This window comes from Rattus rattus, chromosome 4 (assembly GCF_011064425.1).
Source record: "Rattus rattus isolate New Zealand chromosome 4, Rrattus_CSIRO_v1, whole genome shotgun sequence".
In the NCBI taxonomy this organism is placed as follows: Eukaryota; Metazoa; Chordata; class Mammalia; order Rodentia; family Muridae; genus Rattus; species Rattus rattus.
The window spans coordinates 180,311,500-180,330,552 of NC_046157.1; the positions used below are offsets into that span (position 1 = coordinate 180,311,500).

At 47.1% G+C, this 19,053-nt stretch overlaps 1 protein-coding gene and 1 long non-coding RNA gene across 2 annotated transcripts; one reads left to right on the forward strand and one right to left on the reverse strand.

Moving 5' to 3' along the window:
* Positions 1-2,761: 2,761 nt before the first annotated feature.
* Tgif1 (TGFB induced factor homeobox 1) lies at positions 2,762-10,225 on the reverse strand. The gene is given in 4 exon segments (XM_032901746.1): positions 2,762-3,826; positions 4,672-4,901; positions 9,895-9,940; positions 9,942-10,225. Coding segments are annotated over 4 exon segments (921 nt in total). The 5' UTR covers positions 10,011-10,225; the 3' UTR covers positions 2,762-3,250.
* A 154-nt stretch (positions 10,226-10,379) lies between these two features.
* Positions 10,380-12,500, forward strand: LOC116899711. Its single transcript, XR_004387750.1, has 2 exons — positions 10,380-11,881; positions 11,981-12,500. It is a non-coding gene; the product is annotated as an uncharacterized LOC116899711 (long non-coding RNA).
* The last annotated feature ends 6,553 nt before the right edge of the window (positions 12,501-19,053 follow it).

The window sequence follows — 19,053 nt, forward strand, 5'->3', positions numbered from 1 at the left end:
CAGTGTCTCCTCGGAAGAGCGGGGACGGAGGCTGTGTCTTAGGCACACCAGAGGAAAAGTGCCAACCTAAAATTCTCCATAAGCGAAGGCATCCTTCCAAGACAAAAGTAAAATGGATGTTCAGTAAGTATTCTCTCTGTAGGTGGGCCCTGAGAATTGAGCTTGAGTTAGTAAAGCTTGGTTTCCACTGAACCATTTCACACTATCCTTTGGGGGTGGGGGGTTCTTCAAGCTTACGAGGTATGGCACGAGGTATGGCACTAGATGTCACGAGTCTACAGCAAAGAATGGAAGGCATCAGAAATGCTAATCTTTCTCCTCTCCCCCTCTCCCTCCCCTCTTCCTCCCCCTCTCCCTCCCTCCCTCCCTCCCTCCCACAAAGCTCACATTTTGTCGTTCTGAGAGAGGGGTATCACTATGTAGCCCTGGCTGGCTTGAAGTCGCAATGATACATCCCCCTGCCTCTGGCTCTCTACTGCCGGATTAAAGGCAAGTTCTGCCAAGATGGACCGAGCTGAGGTTGTTGTTTTTAAGCAAACTTTTATCTGTGTCATTGAGCTTATCGTGTAGGGACAAGTTTACTTTAACGAACCCATGAAAGCAAAGGGGGACAGTAGGTGAAGAGACCTTCACTGGAGACTCGAGTCAACTAAAGATTCGTGTTCTAGTCCCTACAACCACTCAGAATTAACAGTACAGTTGGGTGGAGAGGAGAATGCCTTGGATTCCAGAGCCCGGGGGGATGAGGAAGGTGCATCTCTGTGAGTTCAAGGCCAGCATGGTCTATTTAGTGAGACCAAAACCACAACAATTAAACTAACAGTATATAGTTCATGACCGAAAATAAAAACTGAAGAAAAAAAAATACCAGAAAATACTAATTAGACTGAAATAAGACAAAAATGGAGGAATATAAAGTCAGGGAAGAACCATCCGTACACAGACTACAAGTACATCAAGAGATAGCTAGGCTTGGTGCTGGAAAGGTATGCGGTATAAAGTGACTAAATAAATTGACTTGCAGGCAAGACTAAATCAAAGACCCAGTTATATATGTCCAAAAAGATGGTTTTAAACCACAGGAAGTTTAAAAGTAAACAAACGTTTTTGAAAAGCTAAACCATGTAATCAGACGCAAAAGAATCATTTCCCTTCAGCTTTGACCTATGAATAGTTTGAGACAGTGTTCTAAGTAGCCCAGGCTAGCCGACCTCACATGTAACAGAGTATAACTTTGAATATGGGCTTGGGCTACAGGGGTGTGCCACTTTGCTCAGTCTATGTAGTGGGGGGACAGAACCCAGGGTCACCCACATACCAGGCAAGCACCCTGCCAACAGAATACTCCTCAGCCCCATGAATAATTTTGTTTTAAATAGGAATCTCTCAAAGAGTAGCAGGCGATGGTTTCAGTGGTCTGATTCTCCTGCCTGTTAAGTTCTGGGAGTGCAGGTGTGAACCCAGCTGATATGACAGCTTTTGAATTACATCTTTCACAACAATGGTTCCTATTTACCATCTATCAGCTACTGAGAACTAGAGTCTTTAAACTCAGAGGAGGAAAACTGTACAAAACAGGGGCTTTCAGCCTTGTTGGCCTTCAACCTTGAGTTTACCTGTTTGCTAGGGCCTTGTGCATTCCTCTAGGCTTGAGTCCACTCCTTCCCCAGCTCTTGTTTATTTTGGGATTCTTTTTCTTTTAATCTGAGCAAGAGCTTAACATGGGTAGGCCTCAGGATTTATAGCAGTGTTTGTGACCTTTGATCCAGCTTTGAAGTAAGCGTAATTCTTTACCCACCTTCATTTGTACTATGGTCAAGCCACCCTCTGACAGAACCCAGCTGGAACCTTTCCTTTGCTTCCTCACACTTCTGGGTTCTCCACTTTGGTTTTCCGTTTCACTTAGAAACTTTTCAGTGTTCTCTTTTTCTGTAGCAGCAACTTTCACATTTAGGCAGACTTCAGTGTGCAACTATTTCCTGCTCTCTAGAATCCAGAAGCTGTAGTGCACCCTTGGTTCACAGCTGTAGCAGGAATGCACAGGATGGACCTTTAACAACAAAGGAGCCTTACAGTAAGCATGACTTTGTAGGAATGGTTCTGTTGCATGTGACAAGCAAAAGGAACACAGATTCCCTTCTGGCCAGCCAGGCTTGGTAAGTAACTACCTATCCTAACAGACTCCAGTTGCACATGCTGCGATGGACAGTCAAACTTATGGCCTTGAGGAGTTTAATAAACTCAGAATCTGATCATGGACAGTGCCTTCCTGGTTCTGTCATAAGCTGGAAAAGGCTTTTAGAATGTTATCGTCTCTGCAGAGGACTGAGGGACTCCTAACTAACGCCAGAGTGAATGTTAGAAACACACGGGAAAACTGCTGGTGGTGTTTACTTGTCCGAGTGTGGCCAGTTGCCTGGAGTCTTCCATTGAACATGGGCCTGTCTAAATACGCAGCAGCTCACTGCCAATGACCTTACCACTCATGGAGTCCTGAACCCATGCTACATCTCAGTGCCATCTACCATTCATCGCTAAGCAAAGACTCAAGGGCAAGAGCCCCCTCCAGTAAAGAGTAAATATCACACATCCTGTTTATTCACCGTGGTTTGCTGTCCACAGCTCTTCAGAGCAGTGACACACACACACACACACACACCCCTAAGTCGCAGTCTGCCCTGCCCCTGTTTCCTGCTCACGGGCATGCTATATTCCTACTGTGTTCTGAGTGCTTCCTTCAAGAAAATGCTCTTCACTACAGTAACTTTTAAAGAAAATACTTTATTACATCATGAAAAAAGGTATCCAACAACTAGATTCATACTTGCTTGAATCTATAAAAAAAAACAAACAAACAAAAACTGAAAGTTTATTCATTAGACTGTATGTGGGGTCATGTTCCACGTGGGAATAGAGAGGCACAAGGGCTTCTAAGTATTGCACAGTCTTGAAAAAAAAAAAAAAAAAAAAAGGAGTCGGGAGGAGAAGATCACATGATACTGGGAACGTCTCACATTATGAGAAACTACCAAGAAACATTCGAAAAGAAAACCCTTTGTTTCTACAGTAGCTTTAGTCTGCAGTTCTTGGAATGACTATTCCATTGAAGACATCTTGGTAACAGGAAGCTTCGTTTGAGCAATCCCATGTGCAAATATTAGTAGGAAAATATATAAAATAATGCATCTCTTGCCATCACCCCCGGCAATTCAGGACCGTATTTTGGAGAACTGTTTTGTTTGATACTCGGTTAAGCTGTGAGTTTGGCCTGAAGCTCCATCTCTGCCGCCTGCTTGAGCGCAACGTCCACCAGGAGCTGAAATCCACTAAAATCCTGGTTGAGGTCTGGCGGAGTCGGGGGAGGAGTGTTGAAAAGACCACTCTGAGGGTTTGGACTGGGTCCAGATTTGCAAGTGTCCTCTGGGTACCTGAGAGAGGCGTCTGTAAAGTTGCTGGGTGCTATCTGCTGTACATCTGTACTATGTCCCACACCGACTGCCTGGCAGAGAGAGAAAGGCCCGTCCTTCAGTGCAGTCACAGTGGTATGGCAGATCACTGAGGGGCGAGCCAAGATGGATCCCGGGGAGGGAGGTTTGGGAGACACTGGTCTCCCCAGGGTTGGGTTGGGTCCAACTACGCAGGAATGAAACGGGCTCTCTTCTAGAGTTGGCATGAAGTTTTTGATACCCATTGCAGCTTCAATAGAGCTAGCTTCTGAGATCTTGGCCCCACGGCGGGAAATGGTGAACTGATTGGGGTCTTTGCCATCCTTTCTCAGCATGTCAGGGAGGAGCCTGCGACGGGCGTTGATGAACCAGTTACAGACCTGAAATCACACAGGGGCTGCTTCAATACTCTGAGTTCCCTTGACAAACAAGTTCTGAAAACATCCTAACTTGTTAGGGAGGTAATACATGGGCCTTACTAGGGAGGTAGCTCAATGCTGGCACAGCATGCCAGGGGCCCAGCAGCAATGATTTAAAAAATAACTAAAATAAAGCTTCTCTGGCCTTACGAGCAGTCAGAGGCATTTAAGCTGGGTCAGCCTGTCATAAGGACAAATTTACTTTGGATGCCATCATCCATAACCCTTTGAGAGGCAAAGAAAAGGTGCAAAACTTTAGAAACCTGAAAATAAATAACTTTAAGGAAAGTTCACCTTTAAGTCCATTTCAACCTACCACCTACTGCCCTAGCATTTAAGTTAATCAACTACAGGAAAACATTTCCTGTTTAAAAGAGGCCACACCTCCCAGTAACTGATTTCTCTCAGTTCAAATGACTGTGTCAACAGACACAACACAATTACCTCACCAAGGTCTGTCCTTGTTTAAATAGCAAACCAGTTTCCTGGGCAATAGAATAAGGTTTAACCTCCTCTTTCAGGTCCTGAAGGAAATGCTTCCTAACAGATGAGTGTCAAGTGTTTCTGTGCTCTATAATAGCCAATTATTAGCTTTTCACACTATAAAGTTTACAATGAAAAGATCCTGTTTCTCTCTCTCTCCTCCCCCCTCCTAGTAGAGCTAGGCACCAGAGAAGAGCTTATAACATGTCTATTGATAAAGAAGAAAGTGTGTATGCGTAGGTTAGGGACAGAGCTCAGACCTGGGCTGGAGCCCCAGCACCCACAGGGCAAACTCCGGCACCAGCTTTTACCTTTCTCCTTACCTGTAGTGTGGACAGGTGTGTCTGCTGCGACAGCAGGGCCTTCTCTTGCTCTGAGGGGTAGGCGTTGTATCTGTGCTCATACAGCCAGTCTCGGAGAATCTGGACGGACTCTTTGGGCAGGTTCCCTCTCCTCCTTCTCTTGCCAGAGGCCGCTGACGATGAAAGGTCCAAGGGACTGTCCATGCTGTCTTCATCCTCAGAGTCACTGCCGGATGCTGCTGCAACAACACCTGAGAAAGGACAAGGCCACTGTCACTTGCTCTCATCATCAGGGTAACCACTGTAAGTCAGTCATTTACTTAGATAGTTCCACGTCCAAATACTGAAGGTGACGTTTGCAGTCAGGGCCAAGGTCTCCCCAGAAAGACCTGGAGTAGTCAAACTACCACTGCCCATGGTACATACAGTACAGTCTTTCTTGCTGCTGCCAATTGGAATATAATGAACCTCTCAGAGTCTCTCTCTCTCTCTCTCTCTCTCTCTCTCTCTCTCTCTCTCTCCCCCCTCTCCCTCCCTCCCTCCCTGGGAAAGACAAACTGCACTTACAGGGAGTAGATCAGCACACCTGAAACAGGGGATGGCCCTCACAACTTTGTCTTTAAGGTCATCACTCACTAGAGATGACAACCAGTGAATAAGTACATTTTAAATGCTATTTTCTCTCTTTTCATGAAAGGCTTGCTGTAAAAGCAAACACAGTACATTTTTATATACGTGAAGGTTTTTTTAGACTGTCAATTAAATATGAACCTAAATGCTCCACATCAGTCTTTAATTCTTACGTGACAAAGAAAATTGAATATGCAACCCACAAAGAAAGCTATTTTTGTTGTAAATACTTTAATCCTAGTGGAAATGTTAAGAATTCAAACCCTACAGAGTATTTAAATCAGAGTTCAGTGAAGATTCAAGCCAGCTGGACTTTAACAGACATTATTTTGAACTTTAGAACACTTTTAACAAATGCTATTAACTCCTTTCAAATCTAAAAGTCAGGCAACATGAGACTGTTGCTGTTCATCTCAAAGGTCTTTTCTGTAGCTTTGTATAGCTTTTCATTCAATCCTAATTAAGTTCCTTTACTGATCTAGAAAATATAACCAGAATTTTCTTCTCATTAGTACATCAACGTTAAAGGAATTTATTTTACAACCAGGAGCAGACTGACTTTGTTGACACGTTTTTAGCTTTGGACTGCAGGGGGCAGAAGGTGCTAGAAGGAGTTCCTACAGGAAAAGCTGCAAGCCAGCAAAGACAAAGTAGAAGCAGGTTCTAACAAAAGAGGCAGATGATTTTGCAAATTCACTGTAGTTTAAGGCTTAACAAACTGCCATAAATAGACCACAAACACCCTCCATTTTTAACTGCTGTGCAATTGAAGAATCCCTTTCTGAAGAAATTAATCTGTTTCATGAAAAAAAGTTTAAAGAAAGGGCAATTTTAAAACCGAAAGTGCTTTCATTGTTCAGAATCTGAGAAACTTAGAAGAAAAAAAACCCACATTGAAATCTGGGTGAAAAACTATTAATTACAAAAAACAAAACAAACAAACAAAAAAAACCTTTCAACTACAAATGAGTTCCCGTTTCACATTTGCTTTGGTAACCAAGGAAACCTAACTTTTAAACCTGACAGGTTAATTGGGTAACTAAGCACATTGGAACACAGCAATTTGCTCCAACTCTCCCACCTTCAGAAAAGTCAGACATTCTTCAACACAACTTATTCCCTTCCCCCTCTTCTTAAATCTAGGAGGGAAAACGTGTGAAGATTTGCTCATTGAACAGTTAATTCCCAACTGTAAATTGGTAATAACAAAGTGTTTGAAACAAAAACCCCCTAAAGCCTGCCCTTTGATCTGCTCACTCAGAGTTTGACAAGAAGCATGATCTTTCAGAATAGGTTAGGGACACAAAGCAGGCTTCTGTTAAGCAACACCAAACTGCCGACTCTGTTCATTTGAGGAAGAAAAAGAAAGAAAGCCAGGCCCCTGGACCTCTTTACAAGTATTTCCAAAGCATGCACAAAGGATGAAGGAACAGGAAGTAAGACTTGATGCCTTGGGCTTGCCAGCTGATATGCTTAGTTCGGTGAGACCACGTTTGCTACTGTCAAGGCTATTTTCATTAAAACTCCCTCCTGATTATGGCTCGACTTGGAAAAACAAAGACTTTTTCCCTCATTACTCATTTCCTACTGTAACACTGTAGCGGAGCTTTTGAAAAGTTTCCCAGTTAGGACTTGTTTCCAATCGTCTTGCTTTGCTTACACTTTGAAAAAAAAAAAAAAATGCGGTTGGGGAGGGAGAGAGGTGGGTGTGGGACAGATTCCGAATCCTCTTACTCTATCCACATACAAGGAAATGTTCAGAAAGCCACAAGATGGCCCGTGGAGCCCACGGCTCTATGAAGCAAATCTTGCTTCTTCACTTTTTTTTCTTCTGGAGCTATGAAACATCCAAGTTTGGGGGTGGGGAGTGCTTGGACTTTAAAGATATATTGGAGACTAGAAAAAGAATGTGAGAAAAAGAAGGGAAAACTTCCCTATGGACAAGTAACTGGGATGGAACTTCACAACCAAGGCACTAAATTCACAGCCGGCTAGAAGGGACCCAGCCACTTCAGCCCTAAACAGACTCAACAGGCTTGGCGATCCCGCGAGGACACTTGGGATTTTCCTTGTTGAGCCCTCTTCCAGCCTGCTCTGAAGCCATCTTTGGAGCGCTTTCCAGCGGTCTCCGCTTTCTAGTGAGGGCACTTTAGTATCTTATACCAGTCTCTGTCTTTAGAAAAGTTGAAAGAAGTTCACTTTCCTAAAACAGACAATAGATGGGACTGGTTTAAGCAGTCCTGGCCCAAGGACAGGGAAGCTCACCCTCCTCTCCCAGGTAATTTCAGACAGGAGGAGGCAGGGCTGTGTAAGCTCGCAGGAGAGGGAGGGGCCGAGGAGAGCAAGCAGCTTTTGTTCTTCAGCCCCAACTGAAGCCCGCCTGCTAACTGTACAAGTTAGCAACGGAGCTAGCCCCTGGTCCCTAAGGAACTAAGGAACTAAGGAAATGGGGCGGTGCGGCTCACATCCTCAAGGGTCTGCCCCCTTCCCAGACCATGTGCTGGGGAAGCCTAAAAAGGGAAAGGAGTCAGGAGAACCTTAGCAGTCTCAGCTTTCCCCACAAGAAACCCCGAATCAGTCGCAGCTAAGTTTCCTCTCAACACGTCACTGTTCGTTTCCATGAGTCAGGGTTCACTTGGGGAACCCACGCATTTTGGGCTGGGGACCACTGATGTTTGCCCCACACCTCGCATCTGGGCAAGGGGATACCCATGAGGGTGGAACCTGAATGGGACGCTAGTCTTCAGCCTTCCTCCCCACCCACGGAAACCCAGTTTTGCATTCCGGCACCCTGGAGCCACACAAAACCAAACTACCCTCATTTAGGCGCTATTGGGTCTAGATCTGTCAGTCTCGTCAAGGGGTGACACAGCTCTACAGAGGATCCCTAAGTTTTCCCCAGAACCTAAACTGTCCCCCAACTCAGAGCGTCCACATTCTCACTGTCCCAGGATGGAAATGTGCAAGGAGGCCTACTTAACCAAGTACCCAGGGTCTTCATGAGTTCCGTATGTTTCAGGGTCTCTCACAGAATAACATCCACACAACACTATAAGGTAGAAAGCGGGGAGAAATCCCGTGGGGAAGCGTGTTCAGCGGCAGCTGCCGTAACCGTGTTCCGTTGGAACTGCAGTCGCGGTCTAGGTCTGAAAGAATGTGGAGTAACAAACTCGAGGAAGCTCCTGGGCATGCGCAGCAGCGCCCCCCCCCCCAGCTTCCCCAAGCGATTAACTTCTGTTTTGAACCACTCCACATAAATCACAACAGAAAAGCCAACTCCAGTCCACGACTGGAAAACTCAAGGGACCTCCCAGTCAGGGACTCCAAAGTTAGCTTCAAAAGGGACTTCACAGTCTTTGACCTTTTGGGTTTTTTTTCCCCCTTCCTCCCCTGTGTGTTTTGTTTTTAAACCAGACTGACGGCAAGTTTTAGTTGTAAAGCTTGGTGGAAACAATGACAGCCTCGCCTTTTGCACTTACAACCAAGCCTGCTTGTCACACTTGGACACTTTTTGACTGCATGGTACTTGTGTTCTAACAGCTCACACGCTGTCCTAAATTCATCGTGGAAAAACTTTCAGAAGCTAGTAAAATTTTAAAGTCCATCTTTCCAAAGCTATGCTCACCCTAGGGCGATATATAATGGGGTCCGGGATCACATTCCTTTGATAGTGAAAAACACCACATCCCTCAAAAAAGTGCCAGGATCCGGTGAGGAGTAAGAATACCCGGAACCACAAACTTTTAGACAAAAGGTAAGGCGACTGGAATGCTCCAAGGACCCCCCACAGGGAAAAGCGAGGTGCCAGGGTCCCCTGGAACATCGGCCGCAAAGCTCTGCCCCAGAAACAGCACTAGAAACCACGCGGTGGCTCGGCTGAGCATGGGGTGTCAGGGAAGACAATGAAACTTGGAGGCGCACAAACAAGGCGCTGAGCGTGTTTCTTGACAACGTGCCAGCAGCGTGGCGAGGCTGAGTCTCCCCATAACAGCCCCTCGTGTTGTGTCTAGAAGAAAAGAACAGCAACTACCATCAGAGACAGCCTCAACAAAGAACGGCTACCGCTCCAGCCGGGGAGCCACCGGGCGGAAAAGTCCCATCAAGTCAGTGTCCCCCAATCCGGCGCGGCCCGCACATGTCCCGCACTAGTGCCCCGGGCGCTCACAGCCCGCCGCAACCTTACCCTTCTTGCTTTTCATTCTGGAACTCGAGTCCCAGCGAGAGGTGAAGCTGGGGTTTTAGGGACCAGCAGCCGTTTAGTGGCGGGGGGGCAGGCGATGATCCTCCTTTACTGGTGCTCCGGTAACTTACGAGAGAGTATTCCAACCACTATTGCTAAACAAGGTGCTCGGGTCTCAGGCGCTGGCTTCTGGGTTGGAATTCAAGTGACACTTGGGCTTCCTCCAGCCAGGATCTTCTGGCAGCCAGCCAGGGGCTCTCCTGGCCCAACTCACTCCCCTCCCCCACTCAGCTCCTTTGTTTCCCGCTCCACTCGGCGCACCTCGGCGCTGTCAGAGTGAGAGCAGAGGGAAGGTACAGGAGGTCCTGCCTCCGCCCCCAGCCGCCCGCCCCGTCCCCCGCCCTCCCCGCCGCTCCTCTGCCCCTCCCCCGCACCTTCCAACTGCACAGCCCTGGTCCGGGGTCCGAGATCACCCGTCCCTCTCTCCAGGGTAGCGGAGCCCAGAAGCAGGGTCATGTCTGGCAGCCCGTGGCGAGAGTATGGTCCGCATCCCTCAGCGGCCACACCGGTTTCTCTTTTGGGGCCTTTCCTCTCCCGGCTGGCGAAGAGTGAGTTTAGTTTGCAAAGGATGGGGAGAGGGTTAAGGACATCTCCTCTGTCCACCCCCGGGGAAGAAAAGACACCCCCACCCTTGTTTTTGACAGCTGCCCTAAAACTCCAACGTCCCTGCTCTAGCCGCCCCAGGCAGCGGCTTCTGATTCAAGGGGTGGGGCACCGAAGGAAAAGTATTCCGGACAAGAACCAACTTCTTCCAGAAGGCGCAGCTGCCATTGACACGCGGGCGCGGCGCGGCGCACCCTCCTCCTCGTGGACTCTTCTGCCAACAGTGACAGTGGGAGTGTGGGGGGGCAGACATAGGCACCCTGGGCAAATGTCTATTCCCCGGGGCTAAAGCTCTGAGTTCCGGATTGGATTGCAAGGCAGTTTCGAAATCTAACACGTTGTGGATAGACACTTGTCATACTCACATGCTCTTTAAACGTCTCGGCTAGGGGACGGCCAGAACGTGCGTGTGTGTGACCCACTACGACTCCCCCACCCCCCACACGCCTTTAGAAAAAAGATGGACGAGTACGCCTGGACTGCTCATCTGTTTCGGTAAACAGTGTCTACTTTGTGGGCTAATATCCCACCAGAGGACACTCCCCTCCACCCTTCAGTATTTCAAACAGAAACTAGCCATTAAATAAACACTCGTTCCTATTGGTTTATTTTGCTTGAGAGGGGCGCTCCAAAGGGATTTCCAGGAAGAATCCCCCCCTCCCCAAATACAAGCCAGATGCTGTTTTGGCCAACTTCAAGACGCACATGCCCGCACTTCTGGGTCTAGATTCTACCTATGCCCGGTTGTTTAAAAAAAAAAAAATGCAAAGAAAACCAACTGTCACATGTCACAGAAGACTTTCCCCATTAGAGGGGGGGGGGAAAAACGAAGAAAAACCCCAAACGTAAATAAGCTTTGTAGCGACGTCACCGCCGGTGTCTCTAGTTTCGGCTCTGTGGCTGTTCTGGTTTTGTGACCTCGGTGGAGATCCGGCAGGAGGAGACAGCCCCGTGAAAACAAGGTTAAAGCCGAGTCACACTAAGGCGGCCACAGGATGACCCGCTAGACTTTGGAACCTGTTTACGATTACGTTGGAAATGAAAGCAAGCCTCCGCCGCGCCCCCTTCCCAAAGACAACCCGTTCCGAGGAGCGCGTTAAAACCCCCGAGTCAAAAAAGAAGCTTGGGTGGTTTTTCCAAAATGAACCAAGTGGAGGAAGAGTCACAGTAAGCAGGCAGGAATCTCAAAACGACCCTCCCCTCCCCCCAAATCCTGTGGTTTGCAGAGCGCTCGCTCGGGAAGAGAGCACACGCGGGAATCGGCGCAGGCGGCGGTTGCACGGCAGTGTCCAGGGCGAACCCACCGGCTGGCAAGCACCTCCGCAAGCCGCCCGGGGCGCAGCGCTTTCCGGGACCTGACTGGGGATGACTCAGCTACTGCGCTCCAGTGCGGGACTCCTGTGGTGCGGGAGGGGGCCCGCGGAGGGCCCGGGCGCCCGTTGGAGGGCCCTCGCTCTGGGGTTTGAAGGGGTGTTTGTGGCTGGGATTGGTGGCTCACATCCGCCGGGGACTCGGGAGAGATGGGAGGACAGACGCAGGGAGGAGGAGCTGGACGGCGTGAGTGGCAGGAGCCGAGTCCCGACCTGGCCGTGACTGCTTCGTCGCTTTGTTTGCTAACTTGGACTGTGGCTTTCGGGGGGCCACCCCACGGAACCCGCCTCGGGTCCGCTAAGCCCAACCCACGGCAGCACGAGGCCGAAACGTTCCTTCCCGGCGGTTACTCGCGGCCACGCGGTGGCTCTCATTATGTACACAAAGGTAGCTTTTCTTTTCTCCCAAGTCAGCCTGGCTAATGAATGCGATTCTCGGGCGGCACTGGTGGAAACCGGGTCTACCGTTTGAAAACAAACTTTACAGGGCGAGCGGGAGCCGGTACAGAGTAGAAGAAGCCTCTCTCAAACCGGGACGGGAGGGGAAATGCAGAATTAAAACTCACCGTGACGCGAAGGCCAGCCGGACCCCGCCAATGCACACCTCCTGCTCGTGTAAATCATTTCGAGGCAGTTGGGAAGCCGGAGCGCGCTGGCCGGGTTCTGAGATCAGCTGAAGCCCCACGGTGCCCCTCCCCCCAGCCCCACTCCACCCCTAAGGCCGAGCTCGTTGGGAGTTTCGCGTTCCCGCAGGACTGTGCGCCGGGTCTTTTACAACTCCAGAAAAGGGGAACGCCCCCGCCCCCCTCCTCCCCGGCGCGAGCTCATAACATCCGCAATATTTTTTTTTTTAATCCGCTGTCTGCACGGCGGAAAAACAAGCTTCGGTTCTGGCTGTGTCAGGGCCTCTCGGTGTAACTGATTCAAGTGACTTCGGGTTAGTTGCTGTTGCCACGTGTTAAACTTACTGAACGCTTATGCCTCATAATCAAATTGTCTAAGTGCAACCGAACGGTTATTCTGCGCTCTCACAGCCTGGTGATAACCGTTTCTCACCATTCTCTCTCTCTCTCTCTCTCTCTCTCTCTCTCTCTCTCTCTCTCTCTCTCTCCCCTCTCTCTCTCTCTCTCTCCCCCCTCTCTCTCCCCTCTCTCTCTCTCTGTGTGTGTGTGTGTGTGTGTGTGTGTGTGTGTGTGTGTGTGTGTGTGTTGTTTTCCTTCTGTTTTAACAGCTTTTCTTGTCTTAAGACAAGCAGAGCTGTTAAAAAGACAAATCCGTTTTCGTGGTCTCCAGACCCTGAAAGGGCAGAAATTCAAATGGCACAAACTTGGGAAGGCTGCCTGCCGTTAAAGGCTTGAGGGAGGTGTTTGTTTCACCTGGACGATCGATTAGGTATGATTCCCATCAGGTGCTGGGTCTGGTGGGACTCACATAGTCATTGGATCTCGTTCCCTCGAAGCCTAGCGAGGGCAGATATTTATAAAATATGCAGGCTGCTGGGCTTCCAACACTGCACAAGGGACCTGTAATCATCTCGTCACATCTCAGCTCTGAGGAGCTCTAGCTGCTCAAGGCAAGAGCTAACCATTGTCTTTGCAAGGGGCCGGAGTTGGTCCCGGCCATCTTTTTTTTTTTTTTTTTTTTTTTTCTTTTTTTTTTTCGGAGCTGGGGACCGAACCCAGGGCCTTGCGCTTCCTAGGCAAGCGCTCTACCACTGAGCTAAATCCCAACCCCAGGTCCCGCCATCTTGTGATGAGTTTATCAACGCTATCAGAATAATTCTCTTCTTCAGGTATAAGTAGCTGGAACTACTGATCACTTTCTTCAAGTCAACCCAGTCGCCCGCCTTTCCTTTCCTTTTTTTTTTTTTTAAAGTGGAAGTCACTCTTCTTAACCTAGGTGATGTGGGCTGAAGTTCCCTGAAAAAGCCACACCTAGCTGATTCTGCTGGGTGAGTGCTTGATTAGGGCCTCCTGGTTGGGGAGAGTTGGAATGATACAGATCCAGAGTCAGATTATCCTGATCTATCTTAACTCTCCCTCCTAGCCATGTATCACCTGCTTCCGTATCTGGCCTACCCTTCTTTTGACTCTCAGTTTAAAATTCAGCAGACGGGCAGCTTCCGCCACCTCAATGGCCACAAGTGCCATAGGTGTGTCAGGCTTCTCTAACTTACCTCACTTCAGCCCCACCAATGTATTTGGTAAGTGCGTTCATTTATAGCTTTGTGTATGACTAGCAGCTCATATGATAACTTCCATGGTGGAAGACGTCTCTGGCATCTACCCAAATCTGGGTTCCCTGGGCCATGATCACCCTCATACTCGGCTGGGGATAAATGATCTCTTACTGTCTGTCTGTCTGTGGGACGAGAACTGTGGTTTTCTTCTAACAATGGCCTTATTGAGCTCTTAGTATTTATTTCCTTTATTTTCAACATCTTGTATCTTCATTGTGCTTCATGCTTTCTGAAACACTGAAATGCTCTCATTTAATGGCCAAATTAGTCGTATAAGTTATATTTTTCTTAAAAGTCAAGATAACTTGAACCAATTCAAACGTGCCATCACTAAACCGCACAGGCTACCCAGCCCTCAGAATCTGTCGTTCTAGAAGGTCACAGGGATAATGATGGCTTAGACATCAGAGACACCAAGATCCGAATATTGCCAAGGTAGCCTCCAAATGTCCTTCCTTGGTTAAAATCCTGATCTTTCCTACAGTCTTGCTAACCTTGAAGCTTCTGGCTTCCTTTTGGTCTATCACGTGAGTGTGTTCGAGCATGGGTGTGTGTGCGCACGTGTGTTGTATGCACATGAGTGCAGGTTCACCCTGGAGGCCAGAAGGTTTTGCCCAGGCTGGCTGGAGGGATCACAGGCTGCTGCCTACTCAACTTGACCTCTCTGGGAGAGATACTGATCTATTTTTCCCCCCTTAAGTTCAAATTTCTGTGTTTAAGAGAATCAGCTCATTGTGTATTCATCTGTCATTCTCATTTCTTCTTGTCTGTAATCATAGCCACATTACTTTTTAAAACTTTATATTTGTGTGTGTATGTGCCTGAGAGAGACAGAGACAGAGACAGAGAGACAGAGACTATATATGGATCTTGGGACCTGAGGTGCTGCATTGCCAGGAGTTGGTTCTCTTCTCCTACCATGTGGGATTAAACTTGGTAACCAAGCTTGCACGGTAAAAGCTTGAACCTAATGAGCCATTTTGCTGACCCTCTTTGCCAGGTTTTCTATGGTACCTTTAGGGAGTACCCTGGCTGGCCTTGAACTTGCTGGGTAAATGGTGGGTGAAACCCAGGCAGGACCTAGTGCAGGCAAACCCTCTCTCACCACGGCTGTACCTCAGCCTGGATGGTTTTGTATCTACCTTTACAGCTCATCTGGGGGCTGGGGAGATGGCTCAGAGGTTAAGAACACTGACTGCTCTTTTAGAGGTCCTGACTTCAATTTCCAGCAACCACATAAATAAAATAAGTATTGAAATAAGTATTTTTTAATAGCAAAGATTTTTTTAAAGAAAGAACACTATTTAAATATACATACACACACATACACACACATACACACACACACACACACACACACACACTGTAGCTGTCTTTAGACACACCAGAAGAGGGCATCAGATCTCATTACAGATGGTTGTGAGCCACCATGTGGTTGCTGGGAATTGAACTCAGGACCTCTGGAAGAGCAGTCAGTGCTAGTAACCGCTGAGCGGTCTCTGGAGTGTCACAAATAAATCTTAGAAAGAAAAAAAAAGTTCATTTGGCAAAAAGCAGTGAGCAAGTATTATGATTGCATGAGGCGAAATGCTCTGGGTTTTCTTTAAACAGTGTTTGGGATAAGTGCACATTCTTATGTAGTAAAAGCCACACACCTCAAGAGTTTTAAACTCCGGCCTCTCATCCCATCAAAAGGCCAATTCACTCACACATTACCACTGCCCAAACTTATAGAGGAAACATTTACAATAGCAACAAGGTGATGCAATATCTTTGAATAAAATTAACAAGAAATATGTCCCAGGTTTACAAAAACTTTAAGGCCCTATTGAGCATGAAGGGAGACCAGAAAATAGAAAGAAAAACAGAAAGGCAACTCTTCCTAGTGAGGTTCCAACAGCAAAGAGCATGTGATGCTTGTCCTTCCCGAGTCATTTTTAAATTCAAAGCAAATTCCACGAAAAAAAATGGCAGTTATTTTCTGTTTTGTGTTTTCATCAACAAACAGTGGTGCAGTTCACGTGAATTAGCAAGGGGCTCTAGTTAAAAATAAAAGCTGTAGGGAGGCAAAGTTTAGAACAGAGGCTGAAGGAACGCCCATTCAGAGCCTGCCCCACATGTGGTCCATACATATACAGCCACCCAATTAGACAAGATGGATGAAGCAAAGAGGTGCAGGCCGACAAGAACGGGATGTTTATCTCTCCTGAGAGACACAACCAGAATACGGCAAATACATAGATGAATGCCAGCAACAAACCACTGAACTGAGAACAGGACCCCGACTGAAGGAATAGGAGAAAGGACTGAAAGAGCTTGAAGGGGCTTGAGACCCCATATGAACAACAATGCCAAGCAACCAGAGCTTCCAGGGACTAAGCCACTACCCAAAGACTATACATGGACTGACCCTGGGCTCCAACCTCATAGGTAGCAATGAATATCCTAGTAAGAGCACCAGTGGAAGGGGAAGTCCTTTGTCCTGCCAAGACTGGACCCCCAGTGAAGGGGATTCTGGGGGGGAGGGGGGTAAGAGTGGGAGGTTGGGGAGGGGAATACCCACATAGAAGGGGAGGGTGAGGGGCTAGGGGGATGTTTGCCTGGAAACCAGAAAAGGGAAAAACATTTGAAATGTAAATAAGAAATACCCAATTTAGTAAAGATGGAGAAAAAAATAAAAATATAAAAGCTGGAAGGCCTGGGGCAGGTGGACCTCTATGAGTTCAAGGCAAGCCTAGTCTGCACAGGGAGATCAAAGACAGCCAGAGTAGTTACATACTAGAGTATCTGAATTAAAAACAAAGCAAGCAGGAAAGATGGGCGCTCGGCTGCTTAGGATGAGGCCGAGGGATAGGCTGAGCTGAATTCGAGGCCAAGCCTTAACAACAAAGTGAGACTCTATAAAAATTAAATATGCCACCATTAACCTCAGCGTGCAGGAGGCAGAGAGGCAAGCATATCTCTAACTTTGAAGCCAGCCTGGTCTGCAGAGTGAGTTCCAGGACAGCCAGGGCTAAAAAGAGAAACTGTTTACCAAAAAAAAAAAAAAAAAAAAAAAAAAAATAATTCAAAGTCAGGCACTAGGGATCCATCCCTTTAGTCCCAGCACTTGAGAGGCAGTGGATATTTGTGAGCTGGAGGCCAGCGTGGTCTACACAGCAAGTTCCAGGATAGCCAGAGCTATCCCCCACTAACCTCTCCAAAAAAAAAAAAAAAAAAAATGCACAGAAGTAGATTCTCACAGTGTTGTGAAGAGTTGAACATCAGGTTCTACAAGGAGGCATAAAGAACTCTAACGTTGGAGTAGGGAAAGTCTTTCCCATCAGAACCCAGAAATGGTAGGGAGATATAAATTTGTATGTGTGTATTTACTGTCACATGGGTGTAGGCTATGGAAAGGACAAGTGTGGAAATCAGAGGACAACCTCGTGGACTTGGTTCTTCCCTTCCACCTTTACGTGGATCTCGATATCAAATTCATGTCACCAGCTCACCAGCAATTGTTACCTACTATCTCAGTCGTACAAGATATACCGGCATGCAAGCATTTCACTTTAAAAAAAAAGTTATGCTGGAAAAATATGGAAGAAAAAAATCCGGAATGTTTTAAAAGGTAGAGTCAGGCATGCAGCAGCACATCTCATAATCCCAGCACACAGCGGGCGGATGTGGGGCACACGAGGTCAGGACAGCACGGAATATATATGCGGAGACCTTGTTGAAAAGCATTTTGTTTGCTCATTTTCTCAAATGAAGGAAACCAGAGTAAATAGTTAACAGCACACATGAAGCAGTAGTTCCAGGAGAGATGGTGCAGCCGTAAGAAAGAATAACCTGGTATTGAGAAGTGGGACAAGGGCTGGAGAGCTGACTGCTTCCAGAGGACCTGGGTTCAGTGTTAGCACACACATCAGATGGCGCAAAACCATCTACTCAAGAGCTCAGGTCTGTGGGATCCGTGCCCTCCTCCTGGCCTCCTCGAGCACCCACAGGCACATGTACACACACACACACACACACACACATACACGCACGCACCACACACATACACACACACACACACACACACACACACACACACGCACCACGTGAGAGAGACAGAATAGTTTTCAAGGTTTGACAAATGAATCTACAGGTTAGAAATGTACAAATAAAATAAAGGAATCCAAATCACTAAAAACATGGGGAAAGAGTAATTTGCTGCTGCTGTTATTACAGGGTAGAGGAATCAGACTGATTCATTAACTAACAATGGCAATGCATTCAGAAATGTGTTGTTAGGTGACTTCGTTATGTAGACATCACGCAATGTCCCTATCCAAAATGGATACATTACTAGGCCTATTTATTTATTTATGAGCAGATCTCCCTATGTACACTTGGCTGATCTAGAATGCACTACATAGGCCAAGCTGGCCTAGACCTCACATAAATATTCTGCTTCGGTCTTTGCAAGTGCTTGGAATAAGATGTGTGGGCATCACAATTGGCAAGGCCATTCAATCTTATAAAACCACCATTATATGTGTGCCACACCACTGACTATGGCCAATGACTGTTGCACACACACACACACACACACACACACACACACACACACACACACACACTGTAAAAACAGTACAAAGCCATTTTTCATGAAATTTTTTGGAAATAAAATTCCGTATAGTTTGGAATGATACTCAGAATATTCGGAATGGCTGCCTCTGGAGGTGACAGGAGATCAGAGGCTGGAGCGGTGCCAACATGTCCCATTGTGTTACTATAATAACTGAACAGGGATCCGTCCTACCATGGACACATACCTCAGTCGTTACTAGGTATGTGAGTTTGGTTCTTGCTTGTGTTAGATTTGTACAATCCGCTGAGCAAAGATCTGAAATGAGGCTTGATTTTCCAGTCAGACTCTGTATCCTGGAGCGAGCCATGGTTAATCATTAGCCAGTGTGAACAGCCCCTAATGACACCAGAAGCTAATTATTCATTGCCCCTTACAAGAAACAAGAACAGATGATGTCATAGCCTGGGAGCAGATGACCAGATGTGAAAAAGTAAAACCATTTACCTTGATACAGATAGATAGTTTTTATAAACCAAGCACTGCAAACAGCACTGAATCATTTTCACTAAACATGAATGAAATGTGTGGGTGAAGTTACTATGCTCCTTGGGAGGAGGGAACTTGGGTAACGGAAGGCTTTTCCAGTGCAATGGTGTGTTTGTAAACTGGAGTGATCTCCACAGGGTACCCTGCATGAGCCAAGGCAATTCCTTCATATTTTTCTTTTCTTTTTTTTAAAAATACAATTAGCCTTTACTGT